This window comes from Ovis aries, chromosome 15 (genome assembly GCF_016772045.2).
Source record: "Ovis aries strain OAR_USU_Benz2616 breed Rambouillet chromosome 15, ARS-UI_Ramb_v3.0, whole genome shotgun sequence".
Lineage (NCBI taxonomy): Eukaryota > Metazoa > Chordata > Mammalia > Artiodactyla > Bovidae > Ovis > Ovis aries.
In genome coordinates, this window is record NC_056068.1 from 77693441 (window position 1) to 77717271 (window position 23831).

Genomic DNA, 23831 nt, shown 5'->3' on the forward strand with positions numbered 1-23831 from the left:
CTTATACCCTTACATATTTAGGCTTGTTTTTTCCCTATGCGGAAATCACTTAGTAATGATTCTGTAGCACCTGAGGGTGTTTTATTTATTTAACCGATAATATAAAAGGAGAAGGCAATGGCACCCCACTCCAGTACTCTTGCCTGGAAAATCCATGGACGGAGGAGTCTGGTAGGCTGCAGTCCATGGGGTCGCTAGGAGTCAGACACAACTAAGTGACTTCACTTTCACTGTTTACTTTCATGCACTGGAGAAGGAAATGGCAACCCACTCCAGTGTTCTTGGCTGGAGAATCCTAGGGACAGGGAAGCTTGGTGGGCTGCCATCTATGGGGTCACACAGAGTTGAACACGACTGAAGCAACTTAGCAGGAGCAGCAGCATAAAAGTAGAGTATCAGTTCAGATCAGTTCAGTCGCTCAGTTGTGTCCGACTCTTTCTGACCCCATGAATCGCAGCATGCCAGGCCTCCCTGTCCATCACCAACTCCCGGAGTTTACCCAAACTCATGTCCATTGAGTCAGTGATGCGATCCAGCCATCTCATCCTCTGTCGTCCCCTTCTCCTCCTGCCCCCAATCCCTCCCAGCATCAGGGTCTTTTCAAATAAGTCAGCTCTTCGCATGAGGTGGCCAAAGTATTGGAGTTTCAGCTTCAACATCAGTCCTTCCAATGAACACTCAGGACTGATCTCCTTTAGGATGGACTGGTTGGATCTCCTTGCTGTCCTAGGGACATCAAGAGTCTTCTCCAACACCACAGTTCAAAAGCATCAATTCTTTGCTGCTCAGCTTTCTTCACAGTCCAACTCTCGTATCCATACATGACTACTGGAAAAACCATAGCCTTGACTAGATGGACTTTGTTGGCAAAGTAGTATCTCTGCTTTTTAATATGCTGTCTAGGTTGGCCATAAGTTTCCTTCCAAGAAGTAAGCGTCTTTTAATTTCATGGCTGAAATCACCATCTGCATTGTTTTTAGAGCCCCCCAAAATAAAGTCTGCCACTGTTTCCACTGTTTCCCCATCTATTTCCCATGAAGTGGTGGAGTATAGAAAGGCATAAAAAAAGGGAAAATGTCATTCTTTCAGTTATAGCACATCCTGAATATCACACCTTACGCTTTACCGTCTGAGCTACCAGGGAATCCCCTTAGACGTTTCTACTTACTATTTTACAGTAAGGAGAAAACTGATCTTTAAAAGTGAAACATTGCTAAGTAAATGAACACCATTGCCATAACCTTGAAGACATAACTCTCTACTAAAAGGAAATTACAGCATGAGCTGTATTTAAAAATTTAGGACAATATTGAACAGCAAATTCCAATCAAGTCTGTGAACAAATTACATACAGAAATGCAGCATAATTTCTGTATTATTTCAAATGTCTCATAATCCTGACAATTAAGGAAGAAATTTTCCAATTGCCTTTCTAACGTCTTTGTTCCGCAGACTATATATGATAGGATTGAACATTGGAGTCAAAATGGTGTAGAAAAGAGATATCAGTTTGTCTATACCTTCATGCTGATTCGATTTAGGCTTTAAGTAGGTGACAGTGGCTGATCCATAGAATAAAAGTACAACAGTGATGTGGGAAGAGCAAGTGGAGACAGCTTTGGTCCGTCCTGTGTTTGCTGGCAACTTAAGGATGGTGGAGATAATTCTGATATAGAATCCAAGTATCAGCAAAAAGGGAACAGTGACAAACATTATACCAAATATATAGACCACTATCTCATTCACAAAGATGTCTCCGCAAGCCAGTTTTAATAATGGTGGAATGTCACAGAAGAAATGATTGATTGTGTTGGAGCCACAGAAAGGCAGAGAGAAAATCTGGCATGTTTGGCCTATCTGGACTGGAACACCACCGATCCAGGAGGCAACCACCAGCCCGATGCAGACCTCGGGGCATATGACCAGGGGATAGTGCAGAGGGTCACAGATGGCCACACAGCGGTCGTAGGCCATCACGGCCAGGAGGAAGCACTCAGTGGCTCCCAGCATAAGGAAGAAGCACATTTGTGTAGCACAAGTTAAAAAAGAAATGGTTCCTTTCTGGGTGCAAAGGTCCATGAGCATCCTGGGAAGAGTGATGGATACATAACAGATTTCTAGGAAGGAAAAATTGCCAAGGAAAAAATACATGGGCGTCTGAAGAGTGGCATCTACTCTGGTTATTAGAATTATGGTGCCATTCCCCAACAGGATAATCACATAGATGACTAAGAATATCCCAAGAAGAAACCACTGAAATTGGGGAATATCAGTGAAACCCAAGAGGACAAAGTCCATCATGATAGTGAGATTTGTTTCTGTAATTTTCAAATGGTCTTCTCTCTCTAAATTTACATTTCTTGACTGCATTTTCTTTTTGTACAATTGGCTAGGACATGGGCTTTAGTTCTAATAAGTTCTCAGTTACTTTCTGACACACTTGTGTTCTGTGATTTGGGGAGATTTGATTTGAAATCAGGAGCTATAAACTCATCTGCAGGAAAAAAATCTGAAATGATTTATAATGTTACATCTACATTCTAATAAAACTACATGTCTCATTATTTTAATTTAAATTATGGCATGAGAATGGAGAAAGCAGATAAACTACTTCTTACAGTCAAAACATCAATTAATTGTCTAACTTCCATGATTTTCATTCCCCAATCAATCTTGTTTATAATATACTATCTGGTCTAAAACATCTAACACAATGTTCTATTGATTATTTATATATACTTTTTACCCTTAACATTATATCTAATAACTCATTTTATAAAGATATGGCATAAAGCTCTGCCCTAATTTACTGCTTCATAAATGCTTCTAAATTAACTTAAAAGTAGAAATTATAATTAGAAGTGATTTTCTAAGGAGTGAGAAAGTTAAAACTGTAAGAATGCAAGAGACAAAGCTTTTATTTTGAAAATCATAAGGTTCCACCGATCAGAATTCCAAATTACTGAATTAAAATACATCTCATTGCTTGAAAACACAACTGTTTGACATTTAACTGTTTTTAATCCTATAATTTTGGTGGAGAAAGAAATAGCAACCCACTCCAGTATTCTTGCCTGGAGAATCCCAAGGACGGAGGAGCCTGATGGGCTGCCGTGTATGGGGTCGCACAGAGTCGAACAAGATGGAGGCGACTTAGCAGCAGCAGCAGCAGTAATTTTGGACATTTGAATACTTTTCTGCCAAAATGAAATGTTCCTAAGGAAAAGAAAGATCAATACATATAAAAGTTTCACAAATGTAGTCAGATATTGCGTTCAATTCCTTCCCTGTTTGTGGTCTGTTTTGACTGGGTAACATAAACAATAATAAAAATCAACCAAAAAGGTTAAGTTAAATATTCTTTTTCAGGAAATTATAATTAGGGTGTAAAAAATGCCTCATGTATTCCCCTATAGAAGGAAGTGCTCAGATGTTCAGTCACGTCCAACTCTTTGTGACCCTGTAGCCTGCCAGGCTCCTCTGTTCATGGGATTCTCCAGGCAAGAATACTGGGGTGGGTTGCCATACCCTCATCCAAAGGGTCTTCCTGACCCAGGGATCGAACCCGTGTCTCTTATGTCTCCTGCCCTGGCAGGCAGATTCTTTACCACTAGTGCCACTCAGGAAGCTCTATAGAAGGAAATTCATTAGTAAAATGTGATTCTTTCTCATTGAAATTATTTTAGTTGTAATGGCAACATTTACTTTATTGTCAGTTTATCAAAATATGTTTGATTAATTTGAATGCAATATAACATTCTTTGATTACAGTTTTAATAGATTATTTCTTGAAATGAATAATATTAATGTTAGTATTATGTTAGCAATAGACACATTAAAAGCATATATTTCAAATGCTTCAAACACATTAACTTTTTAATGCAGAAAATAAGATATCTAACTTAAACAAGGATATCTTAAAGAATAAATAGGTGTTCAACCCCTATATACTCATGATTTTAGTTGTTGGACATGTGTCTTAGTCGTTCAGTCATGCCGGACTCTTTGTGACACCATGGAGACCAGCCTACCTACCCTGTGAAATTTTCCGGGGAAGAATACTGAAATGAAGGGAATTCCCTTCCCTTTTCCAGGGAATCTTCTCAATCAAGGAGTCAAATCTGGTTCTCCTGCATTGCAGACAGATTCTTTACTATCTGAGCCACAAGAGAAAGCCCATAGTTGTTTGATATTATTTATTAAATCTTGATCCTGAAATTTAGAAACTGCCTTGAATTAAAATAGAATATTAATATATAATAGTTTATATTTACCTTTTTCAAATTTTTCTGGTTACTTTATTCCTGCTGATCAATTTTTTTAATATATCTTAAAATGTTACCTTGTTTAAGATCTGTAAGATTTTTAAACAGGAACTTAACTTGCTTTCATAAAGCAAGGCTCTTTATAGAGGAATTCCTCACTTCTTCCTCAAGGGAATATTTCTTTTCCCTCTATACATCTAAATTGCTAGTTACCTGCTCCTATTGGCAATTAAGTTGGTGTGATTTTGCAAACAATTCTTCCATAGTAGACCAGACTTTCCTTCAGGCCTTCCACATAATATACTTTCATGCCTTCTCCATTTCCTAAATGCAGTCAGCAGGCAAAGATATCCTAGAAGAAGAAACACTTTGAATGATCCAACAGTACCTGCAGGAAGATGTTCAAATTCTTTATCAACTGATTTCTTACCTATGTTATTTTATTCTCTATAATTTCTCTGAACAGTCTTTTTTTAAAAACCATGCATCGTTATCATCTGATCATGCTCTACTTATTCTCTCACCTTTAAGCAAAACTGATTATTTTATTTAAAGTATGATTATCTCTCAGACACACGGGGAATCCCTGAACAGACACATACCACTCATTAATGAAATCTGTAAACAAAGATTAAGAACAACTATATTATTTGACGTTTTTTAAGTGGATCGTTTTTAAAGTCTTTATTAAATTTGTTTCAATATTGCTTCTGTTTCATGTTTTTTGGTTTTTTGACCAGGGATGGACCCTGCATCTCTTGAACTTGAAGGTGAAGTCTTAACCACTGGACTGCCGAGGAAGTCCCAAGAACAACCATTATTTATAAAATTTTCTAAATTAAAAACTCCTCTTTCTTGTTGAAAGATTTAGTAATTTACATTTCTCAGTTTCAACCCACATGCATATATTTTGTGGAGAGCAGCACTTCAAGCATGAATCTAATATTTACAGACTAAGTTTTGCTATTGTTCCTGTAACAGAGTCATTTTCCAGGCCTGGATTTCTGCTCATCTCCAATGTATTAGGAGACTATTTCTTCAAATTTTGAGCCTCAGTGTTTTTCCTTAGTCAGGAGGTTATACTCCCTTGCAATTATTTTAGCACAGTTCTATTAGGGATGTTAGGTAATTTCAAATAGTAGCTAACACTGATCTCTATGGGCTGGATCCCACTTTCACTGCCAAAAAGGTAGAAATTGACTCTAAGTAAAAGAATAAAGTCTATGTTTTCTGACTCTGAATCATGTGGCCCTACCATCCCCACAGGTTTTAGGGCAAACACTTATCACGCAGCATGTGCCAGCAGGAACCTTATGACTGTGTTATACACAGAATTTTGACCAGGTACGCTGTGACTCAAACCACGCTATTCCTAGGGAAAGGATCCCTAAATGCCCAGTGTGCACAAAGTGAGAATTTGAGGATCATGACTAGGCTCTAACACGAGCTCCGCGTAGCCGGAGAAGAGAAGATGCGTCTTACATCCCGCCCCCCTCGCCCCGTGTACACACACACAACACTCATCGCCAGGGGGAATTCTTACAAAAATCTCTTCCTGAAGCTGGAAAATATTCTTATTACCAACAAAAGCTGGATGGTTCAGGAGAATGGCATTGAAACATGTATATTATCACATGTGAAACGAATCGCCAGTCCAGGTTCCACATGAGACAGAATGCTCGGGGCTGGTGCACTGGGATGACCCAGAGCGATGGGATGGGGAGGGAGGAGGGAGGGGGGTTCAGGATGGGGAACACATGTACACCCATGGCTGTTCTTGTCAATGTATGGCAAAACCAATACAATATTTTAAGTAATTAGCCTCCAAAAAATAAATAAATAATTAATGTAATCCACACACACACAAAAAAGCTGTATTTGTTTATGGAAGATTATGGATGAAGCAGGGAAACAAGATAAAATACGTATAGAACAAGCAAATGTCTGATTCGTTTTTTCCCATCTTACTGTTGCTTAACAAATGCTTTCCTATTTCAAAAGTTTTGAGAGGTGTCTTTGCTTCTGATTTTGACAGATTTGCTTTATACTCAGAACACACTGAAGGGGGCGCTAGTGCCAAAGACGCTCACCTGCCGGTGCAGGAGCCACGAGACACAGGGTTCAATCCCTGGGTTGGGAAGATGCCCTGGAGGAGGCCATGGAAACCCACTCCAGTTTTCTTGCCTGAGAAATCTCGGACGTAGGAATCTGGAGAGCTATAATCCATAGGGCTGCCAATAATCCGACGTGACTGAAGCAATTTAGCGTGCCCGGGCGCGCACACACACACACACACACACACACACACACACCCCATACTGAACATATTTGCACAATAACGTATATATATACACGTTTTTCTTAATCCTTGCTTCCCTGGTGGCTCAGACGGTAAAGCGTTTGCCTGCAATGCGGGACACCTGGGTTCGCTCCCTGGGTGGGGAAGATCCCTTGGAGGAGGAAATGGCAACCCACTCCAGTACCCTTGCCTGGAAAATTCCACGGACTGAGGAGCCTGGTGGGCTACAGTCCATGAGATCGCAAAGATCTCACTTTCTTTCTTCTTTATATCTTATCTCATTCTTTTCTTCTCTCCATTTTGGCACATTCAAAAATATTAACAATTTATTATATGGAAATTATCTCACTCTTTCATTTCTTTTACTTTTAATCACTTTTAATCTGTTTATTCAAAATGCAGTTGAAGGTGGCTGATATTGAACATACAGCTTTTTAAAATCTTAATGTTTACCTTTCACTTGAACTGCTTAGTCCGTATTTGTTTAACATTTTCTTTTCTTTTTTTTTTTACTATAAATTCCTATTTGTTTCCATTTATTCTTTTGTTTTGTTGCTCTTCTGCCAATTTTGGAATGAATTGTTTTATATTTTACATTTGACATCTTACTCTGACTTTTTATTATTATTTCAGTGATTGCTTCAGGGCTTACAGTTTAAAATGTGCAAGATATCAATGTTTGCCTACAGTTAAAATTGTTCCACTTAGATCTTTGTTTACAGTTTTCCACATTCCACTTCATGTCTCACATCAAGCACGTCACACCTGACATTTTGCAAAAGTCATAATCTGGTAACAGTGTTCTGCCAGGTCCTCAGATGCATTCTTTGTGTTATTGATGTCATATATTATACTTGTATGTATATTATAATCCCAACTTATCTGTCAATATTTTAGCTTTAAGTAGTCATTTGTCTAACAGATCAGGACTCCTATTGCACCTCCCTGAAATCCTCTGTCTAGCTCCTCTGTGAAGTACCCAGATAATAGCAGTTCACACGTATTTCCTGGGTTTTTCAGATGCTGAAGAAGTCAGGTGTTAGTTGTTCTCATGTCCTACTCTTTGGGACTGTAGCCCAAGAGGCTCCTCTGTCCATGGGATTTTCCAGGCAAGAACAGTGGGGTGAGTTTCCATTCCCTTCTCCAGGGGATCTTCCCGACCCAAGGATCAAACCCTGTTCTCCTGCTGTACAGGCAGATTCTTTACCAGCTGAGCCACCAGGGAAGTCCTCAAATGCTATTAACCACTGCCAAGTGGAAGAAATTAGCTGCTTGATTTCCAGACCTACTGGCACCTAATGATTGATAATGTTAGCTGCTCTGCTACCTCAGAATCAACCAAATACCTAATTGTACATGAGCTGACCATGTACACTGGGACCTCTCCCTCATCTGGTATTTTAAAATGTTTTGTTAAAACAGTTGTCAGAGTTCCAAATGTTTTTGGAGTATGAGGCACCTGTTCTTGCATGGCCCTGAAGTCAAGCTTTCTCTGCTCCAAACTGGGATGTTTCAGCTGTGTCTCGCTTCACTGTGCATCAGGGACACAATCTTGCATTCTGTAACAGTCTCACTGTGGTGTGATAGATTTTATTCTTATTCATTCTAAAGGGGCTCACTGTAGTACATATATTCATGATTTCCAAGAAATTTGAAAATTATTCTGTCATTATAGTTAGTGCTTTACACTTGGCCTTCAGTTATTCTCATTTTAGACAATTTTAGGCAATCCTCCTGTTCCTGAGGCTGTGACTTTTTTATATCATTTTTAAAGTACTCTTTATGGTTTAGTGAGCACCCTGGTGGCTCAGAGATTAGAGCGTCTGCCTGCAATGTGGGAGACCTGGGTTCGATCCCTGGATCGGGAAGATCCCCTGGAGAAGGAAATGGCAACCCACTCCAGTATTCTTGCCTGGAGAATCCCATGGATGGAGGAGCCTGGTGGGCTACAGTCCACGGGGTCACAAAGAGTCGGACACGACTGAGCGACTTCACTTTCTTTCACTTTATGGGTTTTATTCTTTCCAGAATTTGAATTCAAGTTCACTGACATTTCTTTGACCATGTCCAAATTACTGTAAATCTAATCCTATTAATTTTTCATTTCACTTACTTTTAATTATATTTCATTTCCTTTCTTCTTACCTTTCACTCTAGAAATTTCAGTGCATTTTTTACAGGTTTTATGTATTTGTTGAAAGTCTCTGTGTGTGAAAGTAAAAGTCACGCAGTCGTGTCTGACTCTTTGTTACCCCATGGACTGTAGAATGCCAGGCTCCTCTGTCCATGGAACTCTCCAGACCAGAGTACTGGAAAGGGTAGCCATTCCCTTCACCAGGGAATCTTCCCAAGATAGGGATCAAACCCAGGTCTTCCTCTGCAGGATGATTCTTTACCATCTGAACCACCAGGGAAGCCCTGAAACTCTGTATTTAACTCAAACTTTGTTTAGCTATATTTTATTTCAAGGCCTTGGCTATTATTAAGAGATTATGGGAGGCATTGCTAAATTCATCACTTGAGACATCTTGCAGTCATTTTCAATTGATTCTTTTTTTTTTTCCTTTGGACAGTCGGTTAGTCTTCCTGAGCTTTCCATATTATAGGTAATTTAATGAGCAATTGAACTGAACTGAACTGATGGTGTATGGGATGAAAACCAAGCGTCCTAGCCACAAGACCACCAGGGGCTAGAATTAAAGCATCTCTGACTCTTGCCCTAGCTGAAAGCAAGAATGTTTCAAGAAGAGAAAAACTGTAAAAACAGGTACAAATTTTACTATTAGAGATATTGCTCGATGCATGGGATATCACACAGGAAAACAGTTTGTTTATCCAACTCAGAAGCAGGGCAGAGATGCACCCCCAGAAAGAAAGAGTATGGACATTGTCTCTAATGAGGAGGAGTACAGTACATCAGAAACTAGGCAGAGATACACACCCTGAGAGGAACGGGGGTGTCCTGGGTGAGGAGGAGTGCACTGTGGAGGTGTGTAAATCACACACATAGGACCGTCCTTCCAGGGCTTCGTTTACCTTTGGCCGATTGTTTTGTTTCTTCCTTCAACCTGACTGGTCCCTGGATCCTCCTCAAGAGGGGTGCACATTTTTTTCTAAGATGGATCCCACCACAGAGGTGTATGGATGCATGTCTGTTTATTGAAGGGTGGGGCCCCCTCTCTTTTCAACCCCTAAGAACTTCCTGCACATGTGCAGACAGGGAAGTCTTCCTTGACCTCAGGAGTGAGCACCTGCCTGTCTCTTGGCTTTAGCAAGGCTCAGCTTTTATCACTGGCTTTGTCCTTGGAGTATTGGAGTGAGAAGAAAGGCTCAATTCTACTCCAATTGACAACACCAGGTGTCTGGCCCAGAGGCCCACTGCTGCCCACCTCACAAATATACCCAGATGTTGACTGTTCTGGTTGGGAGGCAACTCCTATAACTCTGAGCTATGGTTTATCTCTAGTATCTCCATTCCTTCCGCAACCACATGATAGCCATTTTCCCAGAAGCCTCCTGCAACTTTCTCTGGGATATGCATATCCCATCGTTCTCCCAGAGACTCTTAGGAAAATTTAATACAGGTCTATCAATTTGGCCGGTCCCCAGCCCCAGCCACCAACACACCTCCCTTACGTTTTGTGCCTCAGGACAGACCTTAGGATATTTTGTCGAGTTCTGATCTCTGCCCCATCAGTTCAGTGAGACATCTGTGCTATTCTTTCAGTTCTATTTATCCATACTTTGATCAGGAACTTGTCTCCAGGAATAAAACCAGCATGGCTAGGAGATTAACACTGTGAGTTTCCTTCCATGATGGACAAACTCAGGGTGGGGTCTGTGGTCCTCCTGATAGCCATGCTTTCGGTCAATACCTTCCAATTGCGGGTAGTTGGTCATGTCTGCTGCTACTAGTCCAAGCAGGGAAACACGATAGGATGCCTATGATTATATAAGTAAGAATCCTCGAATAGCCAAAGCAATCTTGAGAAAGAAGAATGGAACTGGAGGAATAAACCTGCCTGACTTCAGGCTCTACTACAAAGCCACAGTCATCAAGACAGTATGGTACTGGTACAAAGACAGAAATATAGATCAATGGAACAAAATGGAAAGCCCAGAGATAAACCCACGCACCTATGGACACCTTATCTTTGAGAAAGGAGGCAAGAAGATACAAAGGAGAAAAGACAATCTCTTTAACAAGTGGTGCTGAGAAAACTGGTCAACCACTTGTAAAAGAATGAAGCTAAAACACTTTCTAACACCATACACAAAAATAAACTCAAAATGGATTAAAGATCTAAATGTAAGACCAGAAACTATAAAGCTCTTAGAGGAGAACATAGGCAAAACACTCTCCGACATAAATCACAGCAGGATCCTCTATGACCCACCTCCCAGAATATTGGAAATAAAAGCAAAAATAAACAAATAGGACCTAGTTAAAATTAAAAGCTTCTGTACAACAAAAGAAATGATAAGCAAGGTGAAAAGACAGCCTTCAGAAAATAATAGCAAATGAAGCAGCTGACAAACAACTAATTTCAAAAATATACAAGCAACCCCTGCAGCTCAATTCCAGAAAAATCAATGACCCAATCGAAAAATGGGCCAAAGTACTAAATAGACATTTCTCCAAAGAAGACGTACAGATGGCTAACAAACACATGAAAAGATGCTCAATATCACTCATTATCAGAGAAATATAAATCAAAACCACAATGAGGTACCATTTCACTCCAGTTAGAATGGCTGTGATCCAAAAGTCTACAAGCAATAAATGCTGGATAGGATGTGGAGAAAAGGGAACCCTCTTACGCTGTTGGTGGGAATGCAAACTAGTACAGCCACTATGGAGAACAGTGTGGAGATTCCTTAAAAAACTGGAACTAGAACTGCCTTATGACCCAGCAATCCCACTGCTGGGCATACAGACTGAGAAAACCAGAACTGAAAGAGACACATGTACCCCAATGTTCATCACAGCACTGTTTATAATAGCCAGGACGTGGGAACAACCTAGATGTCCATCAGAAGATGAATGGATAAGAAAGCAGTGGTACATATATACAATGGAGTATTACTCAGCCATTAAAAAGAATACATTTGAATCAGTTCTAATGAGGTGGGTGAAACTGGAGCCTATTATACAGAGTGAAGTAAGCCAGAAAGAAAAACACTAATATAGTATACTAACACATACATATGGAATTTAGAAAGATGGTAATGATAACCCTGTATGAGAAACAGCAAAAGAGACACAGAGGTATAGAACAGTCTTTTGGACTCTGTGGGAGAGGGAGAGGGTGGGATGATTTGGGAGAATGGCGTTGAAACATGTATAATATCGTATATGAAATGAATTGTCCAGGTTCGATGCAGGGTACAGGATGCTTGAGGCTGGTGCACTTGGATGACCCAGAGGGATGGTACGGGGAGGTAGGAGGGAGGGGGGTTCAGGATTGGGAACATGTGTACGCCCATGGTGGATTCATGTTGATGTATTGCAAAACCAATACAATCTTGTAAAGTAATTAACTTCCAATTAAAATATACATTTAAATTTTTTTTAAAAAAAGAATCCATTACAGAAGCCTATAACATCCATCTCGGTAGGAGGCTCTATTGCCCACGCTGCCTTAAAGAAGAAATCTGTCATATTAGTTGTTGCTTATGATGAGGACCACGCAGAAAGGAACAGAGAGCCTGCAGCCAGTATCTAGCCAGAAGTGACGCCTTCAGTCTAACAACTGCAAACAATTGAATTATGCCAACACAACTGGGTCTTTCTCCAGTTAATCCTCAGCTGGCCCTACAACCCTGGATAATACCCTGATTGCAACCTTGTGAGACCCTACACAGAATATGCAACTCAGTGATAAGACTCCTGGTCCACAGAACTTGGAAATAATTACTGTGTGTCTTTGTATATGTATCTGTGTGTGTGTGTGTGTGTTTAAACTAAAATTTTGATAATGTATTACACAACAATAAAAAATTAATGTACATTTCAAGCTATCACAATCTTTTAACTCTGAAGTCTAATTCCCGAGTATAGTAATAGCTAACATTTTTCTCTTTTATCTTTACTGTTGTGTAATAAGACCCTCAAAATTAAACCTGTGTGATGAGTGATTCTGTTTCCCATCCCCCCTCACCATGTTCTCCTGCCATTGCTGAGAAATGAAATTTGCATTCTTCGTTAATACGCATTCCTTGTTGCTGACTCATGTGCATGGTATTCACATTGCTTCTCTTAGGGAAACACACTGACTGAAACTCCCCACCCTGACTAGACATCTTAGTACATATTTGCATGGATTATTTTACCAGAGGAAGTCCGGGTAAGGAACTAACAAGACACCATCAACAATCTGGGAAAGGTCAGATTTTCCACAATCTGGGAAAAGTCAAATGGAGACTCCATGAGTCCTACCACGTCCCAGAAGCCTTCCTGTTGACATCCACCTTGGCTGAGCAATGCTTGCACCACCAGGAAGGACCCTGAGTCAGAATGATCAGCCAAAGACAGCCTGGAAATCAATTCCATCAACGTAAATCCCTAGCTTGTGAGTCACGAGGCAGAGCAGTCCTTCTGGGCTCCCTCACCGCCCTGGCCTCTGCCCGGGCACTCCTTCCCAATAAAGTCTCTTGCTTTGTCACCAAGTGTGCCTCCTTGGACAATTCATTTCTGAGCTTTAGACGAGGGTCCCCTTTTGAGCTCTGGAAGGTGTTCCCCTTCCTGCAACTTTCCTGCTCCTTCCTCCTGACTTGACCACAGAAACCCAAGGCCATAAAGTCAGCAAAGCAAGAATTATCAAAGGAAGAGAATTTTGACCAGGGCCAGGGGGCCAAAATAAATGGCTGAAGAAAATGTCATGGAAACAGCTGGCCTCGAGAGAACAATCAACCGTATGTGACAATTATTGTTCGGTCACAGTCACGTCTGACTCTTTGGGACCCCATGGACTGCAGCACATCAGGCGTCCCTGTCCTTCTCTGTTTCCCTGAGTTCAAACTCATGACAATTCAGTGATGCCATCCAACCATCTCATCCTCTGTCACCCCTCCTCTTCCTGCCCTCAGTCTTTCCCGGCATCAAGGTCATTTACAATGAGTCGGCTCTTCACATCAGGCTGAGTATTTGAGCTTCAGCTTCAGTATCAGTCCTCCCAGTGAATATTCAGGGTCAGCTGCTTTCTGAATAAAGTCCTTTTCCTTGCCTCAACACCTTGTCTTTCAGATTCAGTCACTGGCCTGTTGTGTGGAGAGCAGAGCGAACTTGGACTTGGTAACAAGAGGACATCTCCTAGAATTCCACTGCTCCTTATTTTGGCTGCAAAGCCGCAAAATGACACCAGAAGCCATGGGAGTCATCAGTGGAAAATACCAAAGCCACCTGTCCCTGAATGATTGTTTACGGCTCAGAGGTTAGAGTGTCTGCCCGCGATGGGGGAGACCCGGGTTCTATCCCTGGGTCTGATCCCTGGGTTGGGAAGATCCCCTGGAGAAGGAAATGGCAACCCACTCCAGTATTCTTGCCTGGAGAATTCCATGGACAGAGGAGTCTGGCGGGCTACAGTCTATGGGGTCGCAAAGAGTCGGACACGACTGAGCGACTTCACTTCACCTTCAACTTCTCCCTAAATTAGGACGTGTGTGTGTTTGTCACTCAGTAGCATCCGACTCTTTGCAAATACTGTGCTTTAGAACACTCAGATCTTAAAAATGCAGGAGTTTCCTATCTTTATCAGAGTTTAACCAAGTTAGCACAGATGCACTGCTTTTTTCTCTCTACTCTCCTTCTGCCTAAATTATCTAAGAACATTCTTCACACTCATCTCCCACATTCCACATAGCCATTGAACGAGCATGTGAAAGCACTCACCTGGCCACAAGTGATTGAGTCCACAGTGCCTGTTATACGAAGATGGTTCAACCAAACTATTTACTGCAGCTGTTTAAATAAGAACCAAGAGAAAGTGTTTATCTCTTTACTTCTGTAGTTGTATTTATTTATTTTTTTTAGACTGGGAATAGTTTTCCATATCTTCCTCAGTATTGACTGGAGAAAATTTAAAGTCAAACATCAGGGAGATAGAGGATAATCAAACAGATATATAAAAAGTATGTATCCATTCTTCATCTTTCTGTTCTCCTTTACCCATCAGTTAATGACTGACACACAGTGCAACCATGACTAATAAATTATGTTTTTACATCTTATTTATTTTATAACAAAGGGAAACATGATAATACAATTTCAGGAGATTTAACACTTTGAGCCCAATTCACAAATTCAGAGTTTTAGACATAGCAATGTGTCCACAGAAGGGCTAGTATCAAGAGTTTAAAGAGAACGCTAACATAAGTACATGTCAATTTCCCATCCAGGGCAGTAAATTATATCTCAGCTAAGCAAAAAATGACCACATTTCTGTTTTCTGGTGCCACACTTTCATTTGACGTACATCCCATATAGTTTCAATAAAGCTATTTGTTTTAAAATTATTTCTATAAGGCTACAGATTGACAACAAAGCTATCTAGTTGCAATAAGTTATATATTTGCAACCTACTCCGGTATTCTTGCCTGGAGAATCTCTTGGGTAGAGGAGCCTGGCGGGCTACAGTGCGTGGGGTGGCAAAGAATCGGATGCAACCAAACCACTACCACTGCCACTACCACTACGCATTTGCAGTGAAGTTATGTGCACGTTAACCTCTACAGCCTACGTATTTTCACATAATTCAGCTCCTTTACATTGGAGTTTTTATTCTTCTACACTTAGCCATTTGCATTTTACCTTCTTGACGGTATACTGTTTCTTTTCCTTTGAAACATGATTAGCTGAGTATGTGTGTGTCTGTGTTTAGGTACTAATATCATCTGGGACAGAGTAAGTGAGAGAATGGTAGGGAACTTTTGAGAAGAAAACAAAGAATAGAAGAAAAACTAGCATAAATTTGTGCATTCAAAGTCAGACAGCAGTTTTTTTAAATAGCACTCTTTTACACCAATTCATATTTTTTCTTTAACAGATATGTGTGTTTTTCCAGGGATAAAGGAAATGATAGTTGGCGTGTTAACTGTTGCTATTAAAAGGATAATCCTGAATTTAGACTTAAGCAACTCTGCAGGAAAAATTCCATAAATAAAACTGGAATCTACTTTAAAGTTTAACAAGTTTGATATATGTTGGATATGACACTCTCTCACGAACTATAAATTGTGAAAAAACATGCACCAGGAAAAAATAAATTGACAGTTGCAAATACTCTACATGGCTGGTTTCATGTGATATTGTCGATTTTGACTCTAAATACTGAATTGCTTATTTTCATAGTCCAAATTTCTTTACAAGTTATCCCTATTTCTAAGAACCCAAAATAAATATAGAATGATTAGATGACACTTCCCCAGTTTTACATATAACTTTGGTAACTTTGCTTATATCTAATTGGATACATGTATGTGAATATGAATGGATTTGATTAATTCGAAAATATTCTAATGAAAAACTAACTTGAGTCTAGCTTTTCAAATTTCAATGTACTCTATTTAATGCAGAAAATTCACCAAACAATCCCAGAAGTGAAGGGACCACTTTCCTAGTAATTACATTCCATAAAGCCTTCTTCACTTCCCTGTTCGTGAGGCTGTAGATCAGAGGGTTCAACACGGGGATGACCACTGTGTAGAACACGGAGCCACTTTGTCCTGAGTCAGGGAGTAGCTGGAGGAAGGTCTGAGATAAGTGTGGATGGAGGTGGAACAGAACAGCATGATGGCTGTCAGGTGAGACGCACACGTGGAGAAGGCTTTGCGCCTCCCCTCTCCTGCATGCATGCGGAAGATGGAGAAGAGAATGTAGCAGTAGGAGGTGAGGATCACCAGCAGAGCCCCAACCATATTCACACCAGCGAATGTGGACAAGATGCTTTCATGCAGGCGTGTGTCAGAACATGAGAGCTTAAAAAGTGGGGGACTGTCACAGAAGAAGTGATGGATGATATTGGAACTACAGAATGGCAAGCTGCTTAGGCAACTGGTGTTCACCACAGAGTTCAACAGTCCTGCTGTAAAAGCCCCTGCTGCCATTTTCAGGCAGACCGTCCTGGACATGATCAAGGAGTAAAGGAGAGGGTTGCATATGGCCACATAGCGGTCATGGGCCATTAACCCAAAAAGGATGCATTCAGTTGTGGCCAAGGCTATAAAGAAGTACATCTGCAGAAAGCAGCCAGCAAAGGAGATGGACTTCTTCTCTGATAATAGATCTACCAGCATCTTTGGGGTGATGGTGGATGAGTAACAAACATCCACAAAGGACAGGTTAGCCAGGAAGAAGTGCATGGGTGTGTGAAATCTGGAATCCACTCTGATTAAGAGGATCATCCCAACATTCCCCACAACTGTCACTGTGTAAATCACAGAAAAAAAGAAAAAGAGGAAAACCTGCTGCTCCCGTGTGTCTGCTAAGCCCAACAGGATGAACTCAGTCAGCAGAGTATAATTTTTTCTGGCCATTTGTCACAGGTACAGTATGCTTAAATTTACATTAGGTGTCGCAGGTATAATATGCTTAAGTTTGCATTAGGCCCAAAGTTTGCAGAAAATAGTACAAATATGAATGATTTTTAGTGGTTGGCATATAGAAAACATAACACCGAGGATCATAGAGCATAATAAATACTGAAACTGACATAACAGTTAAGTTAGTAGAACAAAATTAATAACTCTTGGAATTTATTAAGCAGTTGTATCACATTTGGGTTGAGGGATTAAAAAATGACTGGTCAAGGCCAACGTATTTCATTTCAGATTATTATTATTTTTTTTTTTGGCAAATCCAGTTGCTGCTGCTAAGTCGTTTCAGTCATGTCCGACTCTGTGTGACCCCATAGATGGCAGCCTACGAGGCTCCCCCGTCCCTGGGATTCTCCAGGCAAGAACACTGGAGTGGGGTGCCATTTCTTTCTCCAATGCATGAAACTGAAGAGTGAAACTGAAGTTGCTCAGTCGTGCCCGACCCTCAGCGACCCCATGGACTGCAGCCTTCCAGACTCCTCCGTCCATGGGATTTTCCAGGCAAGAGGACTGGAGTGGGGTGCCAGTATCTATGTTGTATTCTTTCTCATTTAGCCCACATACAAAATATAAAATAGAGACGTGTTCTTGCTGAAGTCTCTCCCATATCTTCTGAACATACACTTAATTTTAACTCAAATACATTTTTTTTCTTCTCCTCAAGATCACTCTATATGTTCTTCAACTCAATAATTCATGCATCACCACCTGGAAATTGCTTTTGTGTTCTCCAAGCAGCAAAAGCAGCCCATTTCAAATAACCAAAATTTGGGCATGTATTATATTGTTTAGAAGAGGAGGGCAAGGCAACCTGCTCCAGTATGCGTGCCTGGAGAATTCCATGGACAGAGGAGCCTGGTGGGCTACAGTCCATGGGGTCGCAAAGAGTCAGACACGACTGAGTGACTAAGCACAGCACAGCATATTGTTAAGAATGATTCTGTAGTAAACCAGTAACCATCCTCATCACAAACCACACTGTCCAGTGAATGCCATATAGTAACAGACACTATACCTGTCCACAGCAGTGAATGGCAGTACCAAGTTCTTATTGCATTCTTCTCAGTACTAACTTTTTAGTTAAGTATTTTCTTTTTGTCAAAATCCCTAATAAATCAGTTGAGGCACAAAAATAAAATGAAGACAGTTTTCATGTTTTAAATGAAATAAAAATCAGTAAAAATATGAATCAGCTCTTTGTAAAAATGTGAGGCATCTTCTGAGTATATACACATTGCTGCCCCTTTATTTTGTTCTTAAACAGGGTTGGGTGCACTTGGGGACTGATTTATGGATTTTGATTGTGAAATCAATCCTCTAAAGGCAGAAGCTGAAGTCTCAAAAGTAATTAAAATGTGATCACACCCAGAGAGATGGAATCAAACACTAGTGTGATCTTCATCATAACACGGCTCCTGATCTCTGTCTTTTTAAAGTCTTTGCTTCATTTAAAAATGGTTCCATGTCCTGGCTATTATAAACAGTGCTGCGATGAACATTGCAGTACACGTGTCTCTTTCAATTCTGGTTTCCTCGGTGTGTATGCCCAGCAGTGGGATTGCTGGGTCATAAGGAAGTTCGATTTCCAGTTTTTTAAGGAATCTCCACACTGTTCTCCATAGTGGCAGTACTAGTTTGCATTCCCACCAACAGTGGAAGAGGGTTGCCTTTTCTCCACGCCCTCTCCAGCATTTATTGCTTATAGACTTGCACTGGGATGACCCAGAGAGATGGTATGGGGAGGGAGGTGGGAGCAGGGTTCAGGATGGGGAACACGTGTACACCCGTGACTGATGCATGTTGATGTATGGCAAAACCAATACAGTATTGTAAAGTAAAATAAAATAAAATTAAAAAAAAAAGATTCAGGGTGACAATAAAAAATAAATAAATAAAAATGGTTATGTAATTGTCTCTTTCTTTGTGGTGTTAGCAGCTTAGTCCAAATGGGTATATAACCTACTACCATACTACTGTCCTTCCCTGTGTGGGTTTCTGTGTATCCCTCCCCTTAGCAGAGTAATTTTAACTTTTAGTCCACATTTGTTCTTGAGTGGAATTAATCAGAAGGAGAAAATAACTACTAACCTCGTGCCTACATGAATATTTATTGACCGAGATGAACCACATGGACCACAGATGGTTGCGGCGGATGACAACTTCATGAGAGAGCATGTAGGAGTAGGAGGTGAGGGTCACCAGCAGAGTTCCGACCATATTCACTAGTAAACGTGGAAAAGATGCTTTCATGCAGGCATGTGTCAGAAAGGAGAGCTTAAAAAGTGTGTGTGTGGGGGGGTGTTGTCACAGAAGAAGTGATGTATGACATTGGAACTGCAGAATGGTAAGCTGCTTACATAACTGGTGTTTACCGTGGAGTTCAACAGTCCTGCTGTAAAAGCCCCCACTGCCATTTCTATGCAGACCATCCTGGACATGATCAAGGAGTAAAGGAGAGGGTTGCTTATGGCCACATAGAGTCATAGGCCATTAACGCCAAAAGGATGCATTCGGTGTGGCAAAGTGTATAAAGAAGTACATCTGCAAAAAGCAGCCAACAAAAGAGATTGTCTTCTTCCCGGATAATAAATCTACCAACATCTTTGGAGTGATGGTGGAGGAATAAAAAACGTCCACAAAGGACAGGTTAGCCAGGAAGAAATACATGGGTGTATGAGGTTTGAAATCAGTCCTGATTAAGAGGATCATCCCAACATTTCCCACAACGGTAAGCATGTAAATCGCCAAGAAAAGGCAAAAGGGGATTACCTGTAGCTCCAATGTATCTGTTAATCCCAACAGGATGAACTCTGTGAGTGAAGTGCAATTTTTTCTGCCCATTGATTACAGATACAGTATGCTTAAACTTAAACTGGGTGTGCATATTTCCCATTGCACAATTTACCAGAAATAGAAATATTGATAAAGTAAAACATATATGGAAAAGAAACCTAGGACAACAGAGCACGGTAAACAGAGTCAGAGGAGAACTACCAGACAAATGAATAAGCATTGGATTTTATTAAGTAATTGGCTGTATTAATTCTGGACTGAGGGATCTGCAAGTGACTCATCTAAACACAGATACATCACCTAAGGTTCTTTTTCGAGTGCAGCATCTATGTTCTATTCTTTCCCTTCCATATCCAAATGCAAAGTACAGAATTATTCTTGCTGAAGTTTTTTTTTTCCATTCTCTGAGCAGGCGTTTGAATTTAACTGAAATCACTTTTTTTTTTTTTCTCCTCAAGTCTGCTCTCTATATTCTTCAACTCCAAAATGTATGCATGGTCACTTGGAAATCACTTGTGTCTTCTCCAGGCAGCAAGAAATAGCCCAGTTCGATAACTGATATTTTGGCATCTATCATATTCTTAATGGTGATATTATAGTGTATTAAGGCACACAAATAAGTGTTCTTCTTTCAAAGCACACTATCAGATTAATGCCGTGTGGTAGCACACATTATAACTATTTATGGCGGTGAATGGCAGAGACTGCACCAAGTACTGAACAGCATTTTTCTCAGTACTAACTTGTCTAATCTATTATTTCTGTTTTTACTAGAATCCCTAATAACTCAGGTGAGGCACACACACACACACACACACACACAAAAAAAAACCCATAAAAATGCAATTTTCATGTTTTAAGTGAAATGTAAAGCAGTGAAATTTTGAATGACCACTTTGTAAAAATTTGAGACACATTCTGAGTATATGCATTTTGCTATCCTTTTATTTTGTTCTCCTTAAAGAAGGTTAGGTAACCATAGGGACTGGATTATAGGTTTTAATTGTGTCATGAATCCTCTAAAGGTAGAAATTGCAGTCTCAGAAGTATTTAAATATGATCATGTGCAAGTAGATGTGATTAAACGCTGTATGGAACTTGCTGATTTCTCTGCTATTTCAAAGTTATTTATTTGCCAAATTAAAAAAAAAGATCTATTTAATTTGCTCTTTCTTTGAAGTTTTAGCTTAGTCCAATGGTTACATAATCCTCTACCAAATCCTGATTCTTCCCTTTGTGTGTGTGTGTGTGTACCCCTACACTCTCTGGCTGAATTTAACCTTCAGTCTAGCTCTGTTCTTGAAAGTATGTTAGTTACTCAGTTGTGTCTGACTCTTTGGGACCCCCTGGTCTGTAGCCCGCTGAACTCCTTTGTCCACAGAGTTCTCCAGGCAAGAATACTGGAACGGATTGCTGTTTCCTTCTCCAGGGACCTTCCCAACCCAGGGATTGAACCCAGGTCTCCTGCATTGCAGGAAAATTCTTTACCAACTGAGCCAACATGGAAGCTCTGTTTTTAAGTGAAATAAATTAGAAGGAGATACTAACTTCTAATACATGCCTACATGAATATTCATCAGACCCTGCTGGACTATATGGACAGCAGAGGGCATTGGATGGTGTGACAGGTCATGGGATCTGCTTTGTTATATCCCAGATGACTTCAATATTGCAACTTCTATCAGGAGCAATTTCAGTAGCAAGGGCAAGGGAAGAGCCACAGGGAATATCCCTCCAAAAGTTCTAAGTGTGGTTAGCATCTTAGCAAGCCCTGAACCCCACTAAATTTCCTCCAGAATTCTACTATGCCACTCCATTCCATCTATATATTATTGCTTACCTTTAATATAATATACAGATTAACTTTAATGGATTTCGTTGGTGACTGGTAGAATATTTCCATAATTAGGGAATCCCTGAGACTGTTTTTAGGATATGAGTCTGCTTTATCCTTCAAAGATCAGTCTACACACTTTGAACTATACATTGATTAAACTCTGCTGTAGCTGACTGATTGCATGTGGCTTTGTGTATAATATGTGGATCAGTCTGGGAGATGAAATGTGAGAGAACAGGAAACTTTTGAGAAGAAAAGATGGGAAGAGAAGAAAAGCTGTTGCAGTTGGTGCCTTCTAACCAGACAGCAGTTTTCTAAACAAAATACATTTAAACAAATTCCTATATATTCTTAATGAATAAGTGTGTGTTTATGGGGATAAAGGAAATGAAAGTCCACATGTTTACTATAGCAGTTAAATGATATTACTGTTTTTTGATTTAAGCATTACCTCCCTAATTTAATAAAATGGAAATCTACTTTGAAAACATTTTGGCACATGTGATATATACAATCCTTTACAGATCATAAATGTTGAAAAAATACATTTAAAAAGCTGACAATTACAAATATAATACACAACTAGATTCATGTGACATTGCAAAAGTTATCTCCATATACTTAACCCTTTATTTCCATAATCAAGACAGCTTTATGAATAAATCACATTTTAGAAATCTATAGGAACACATACAATGATTAGAAAAAAGTTTCATGATCTTACATAAGTTTGATAAGTTATATTTAACAGGACTCGTGTCCATGAACATTACCAGAACATGATTATACAGACTAAGTTTTAATGAAGATAAGCTTGATCCAGTTTCTGAAAGTTAAATTGCATATTCTATTTAGTTCAGAAAATTAATCAATCACAGAAATGAAGGAATCCGTTTCCTAGTAATCACATTCCATAAAGCCTTCTTCACTTCCCTGTTCGTGAGGCTGTAGATCAGAGGGTTCAACACGGGGATGACCACTGTGTAGACCACGGAGCCACTTTGTCCTGAGTCAGGGAGTAGCTGGAGGAAGGTCTGAGATAAGTGTGGATGGAGGTGGAACAGAACAGCATGATGGCTGTCAAGTGAGACGCACACGTGGAGAAGGCTTTGCGCCTCCCCTCCCCTGCATGCATGCGGAAGATGGAGAAGAGAATGTAGCAGTAGGAGGTGAGGATCACCAGCAGACTTCCAACGATATTCACACCAGCGAAAGTAGACACAATACTTTCATGCAGGTGTGTGTCAGAACATGAGAGCTTAAAAAGTGGGGGACTGTCACAGAAGAAGTGATGGATGATATTGGAACTACAGAAAGGAAAGCTGCTTATACAACTTGTGAGAATCATGGAGTTCAACAGTCCTGCTGTAAAAGCCCCTGCTGCCATTTTCAGGCAGACCGTCCTGGACATGATCAAGGAGTAACGGAGAGGGTTGCATATGGCCACATAGCGGTCATAGGCCATTAACCCAAAAAGGATGCATTCAGTCGTGGCCAAGGCTATAAAGAAGTACATCTGCAGAAAGCAGCCAGCAAAGGAGATGGACTTCTTCTCTGATAATAGATCTACCAGCATCTTTGGGGTGATGGTGGATGAGTAACAAACATCCACAAAGGACAGGTTAGCCAGGAAGAAGTACATGGGTGTGTGAAGTCGGGAATCCACTCTGATTAAGAGGATCATCCCAACATTCCCCACAACTGTCACTGTGTAAATCACAGAAAAAAAGAAAAAGAGGAAAACCTGCTGCTCCCGTGTGTCTGCTAAGCCCAACAGGATGAACTCAGTGAGCACAGTATAATTTTTTCTGGCCATTTATTACAGAAATTTTATGCTTAAAGTTTAATTCATTCTTAATATTTTCCTCTCAAAAGTTTACAGGAAGTGGTAGGTTTAATAAGATTAATCACACATGAAAAAAAATCTAGGTTCTCCTCTAGGAGTTTTATAGTTTCTGATCTTACATTTAGATCTTTAATCCATTTTGAGTTTATTTTTGTGTGCGGTGTTAGAAAGTGATCTAGTTTCATTCTTTTACAAGTG

The 23831-nt window shown here is 40.2% G+C and overlaps 3 protein-coding genes and 1 pseudogene across 3 annotated transcripts; all 4 read right to left on the minus strand.

The window, feature by feature from the left end:
• Positions 1-1404: 1404 nt before the first annotated feature.
• On the minus strand, positions 1405-2370 carry LOC114118366 (olfactory receptor 10AG1-like). The gene has a single exon (XM_027979112.2). It carries the CDS (start codon positions 2368-2370, stop codon positions 1405-1407), a length of 966 nt encoding a protein of 321 aa, XP_027834913.2.
• A 13872-nt stretch (positions 2371-16242) lies between these two features.
• On the minus strand, positions 16243-17097 carry LOC114118368 (olfactory receptor 5F1-like). Its single transcript, XM_042232803.1, has one exon. The coding sequence runs from the start codon at positions 17095-17097 to the stop codon at positions 16243-16245; it is 855 nt and encodes a 284-aa protein (XP_042088737.1).
• A 2085-nt stretch (positions 17098-19182) lies between these two features.
• On the minus strand, positions 19183-19824 carry LOC114118557 (olfactory receptor 5F1-like; annotated as a pseudogene).
• A 2835-nt stretch (positions 19825-22659) lies between these two features.
• On the minus strand, positions 22660-23603 carry LOC114118464 (olfactory receptor 5F1-like). The gene is given in 2 exon segments (XM_042232804.1): positions 22660-22784; positions 22787-23603. Coding segments are annotated over 2 exon segments (942 nt in total).
• Between the last annotated feature and the right edge of the window lie 228 nt (positions 23604-23831).

Excerpts from the sequence above, each read along its gene's own strand:
- LOC114118368 (XM_042232803.1), bottom strand. The coding sequence starts at position 17,097 with ATGGCCAGAAAAAATTATACTCTGCTGACTGAGTTCATCCTGTTGGGC.
- LOC114118366 (XM_027979112.2), bottom strand. The coding sequence starts at position 2,370 with ATGCAGTCAAGAAATGTAAATTTAGAGAGAGAAGACCATTTGAAAATT.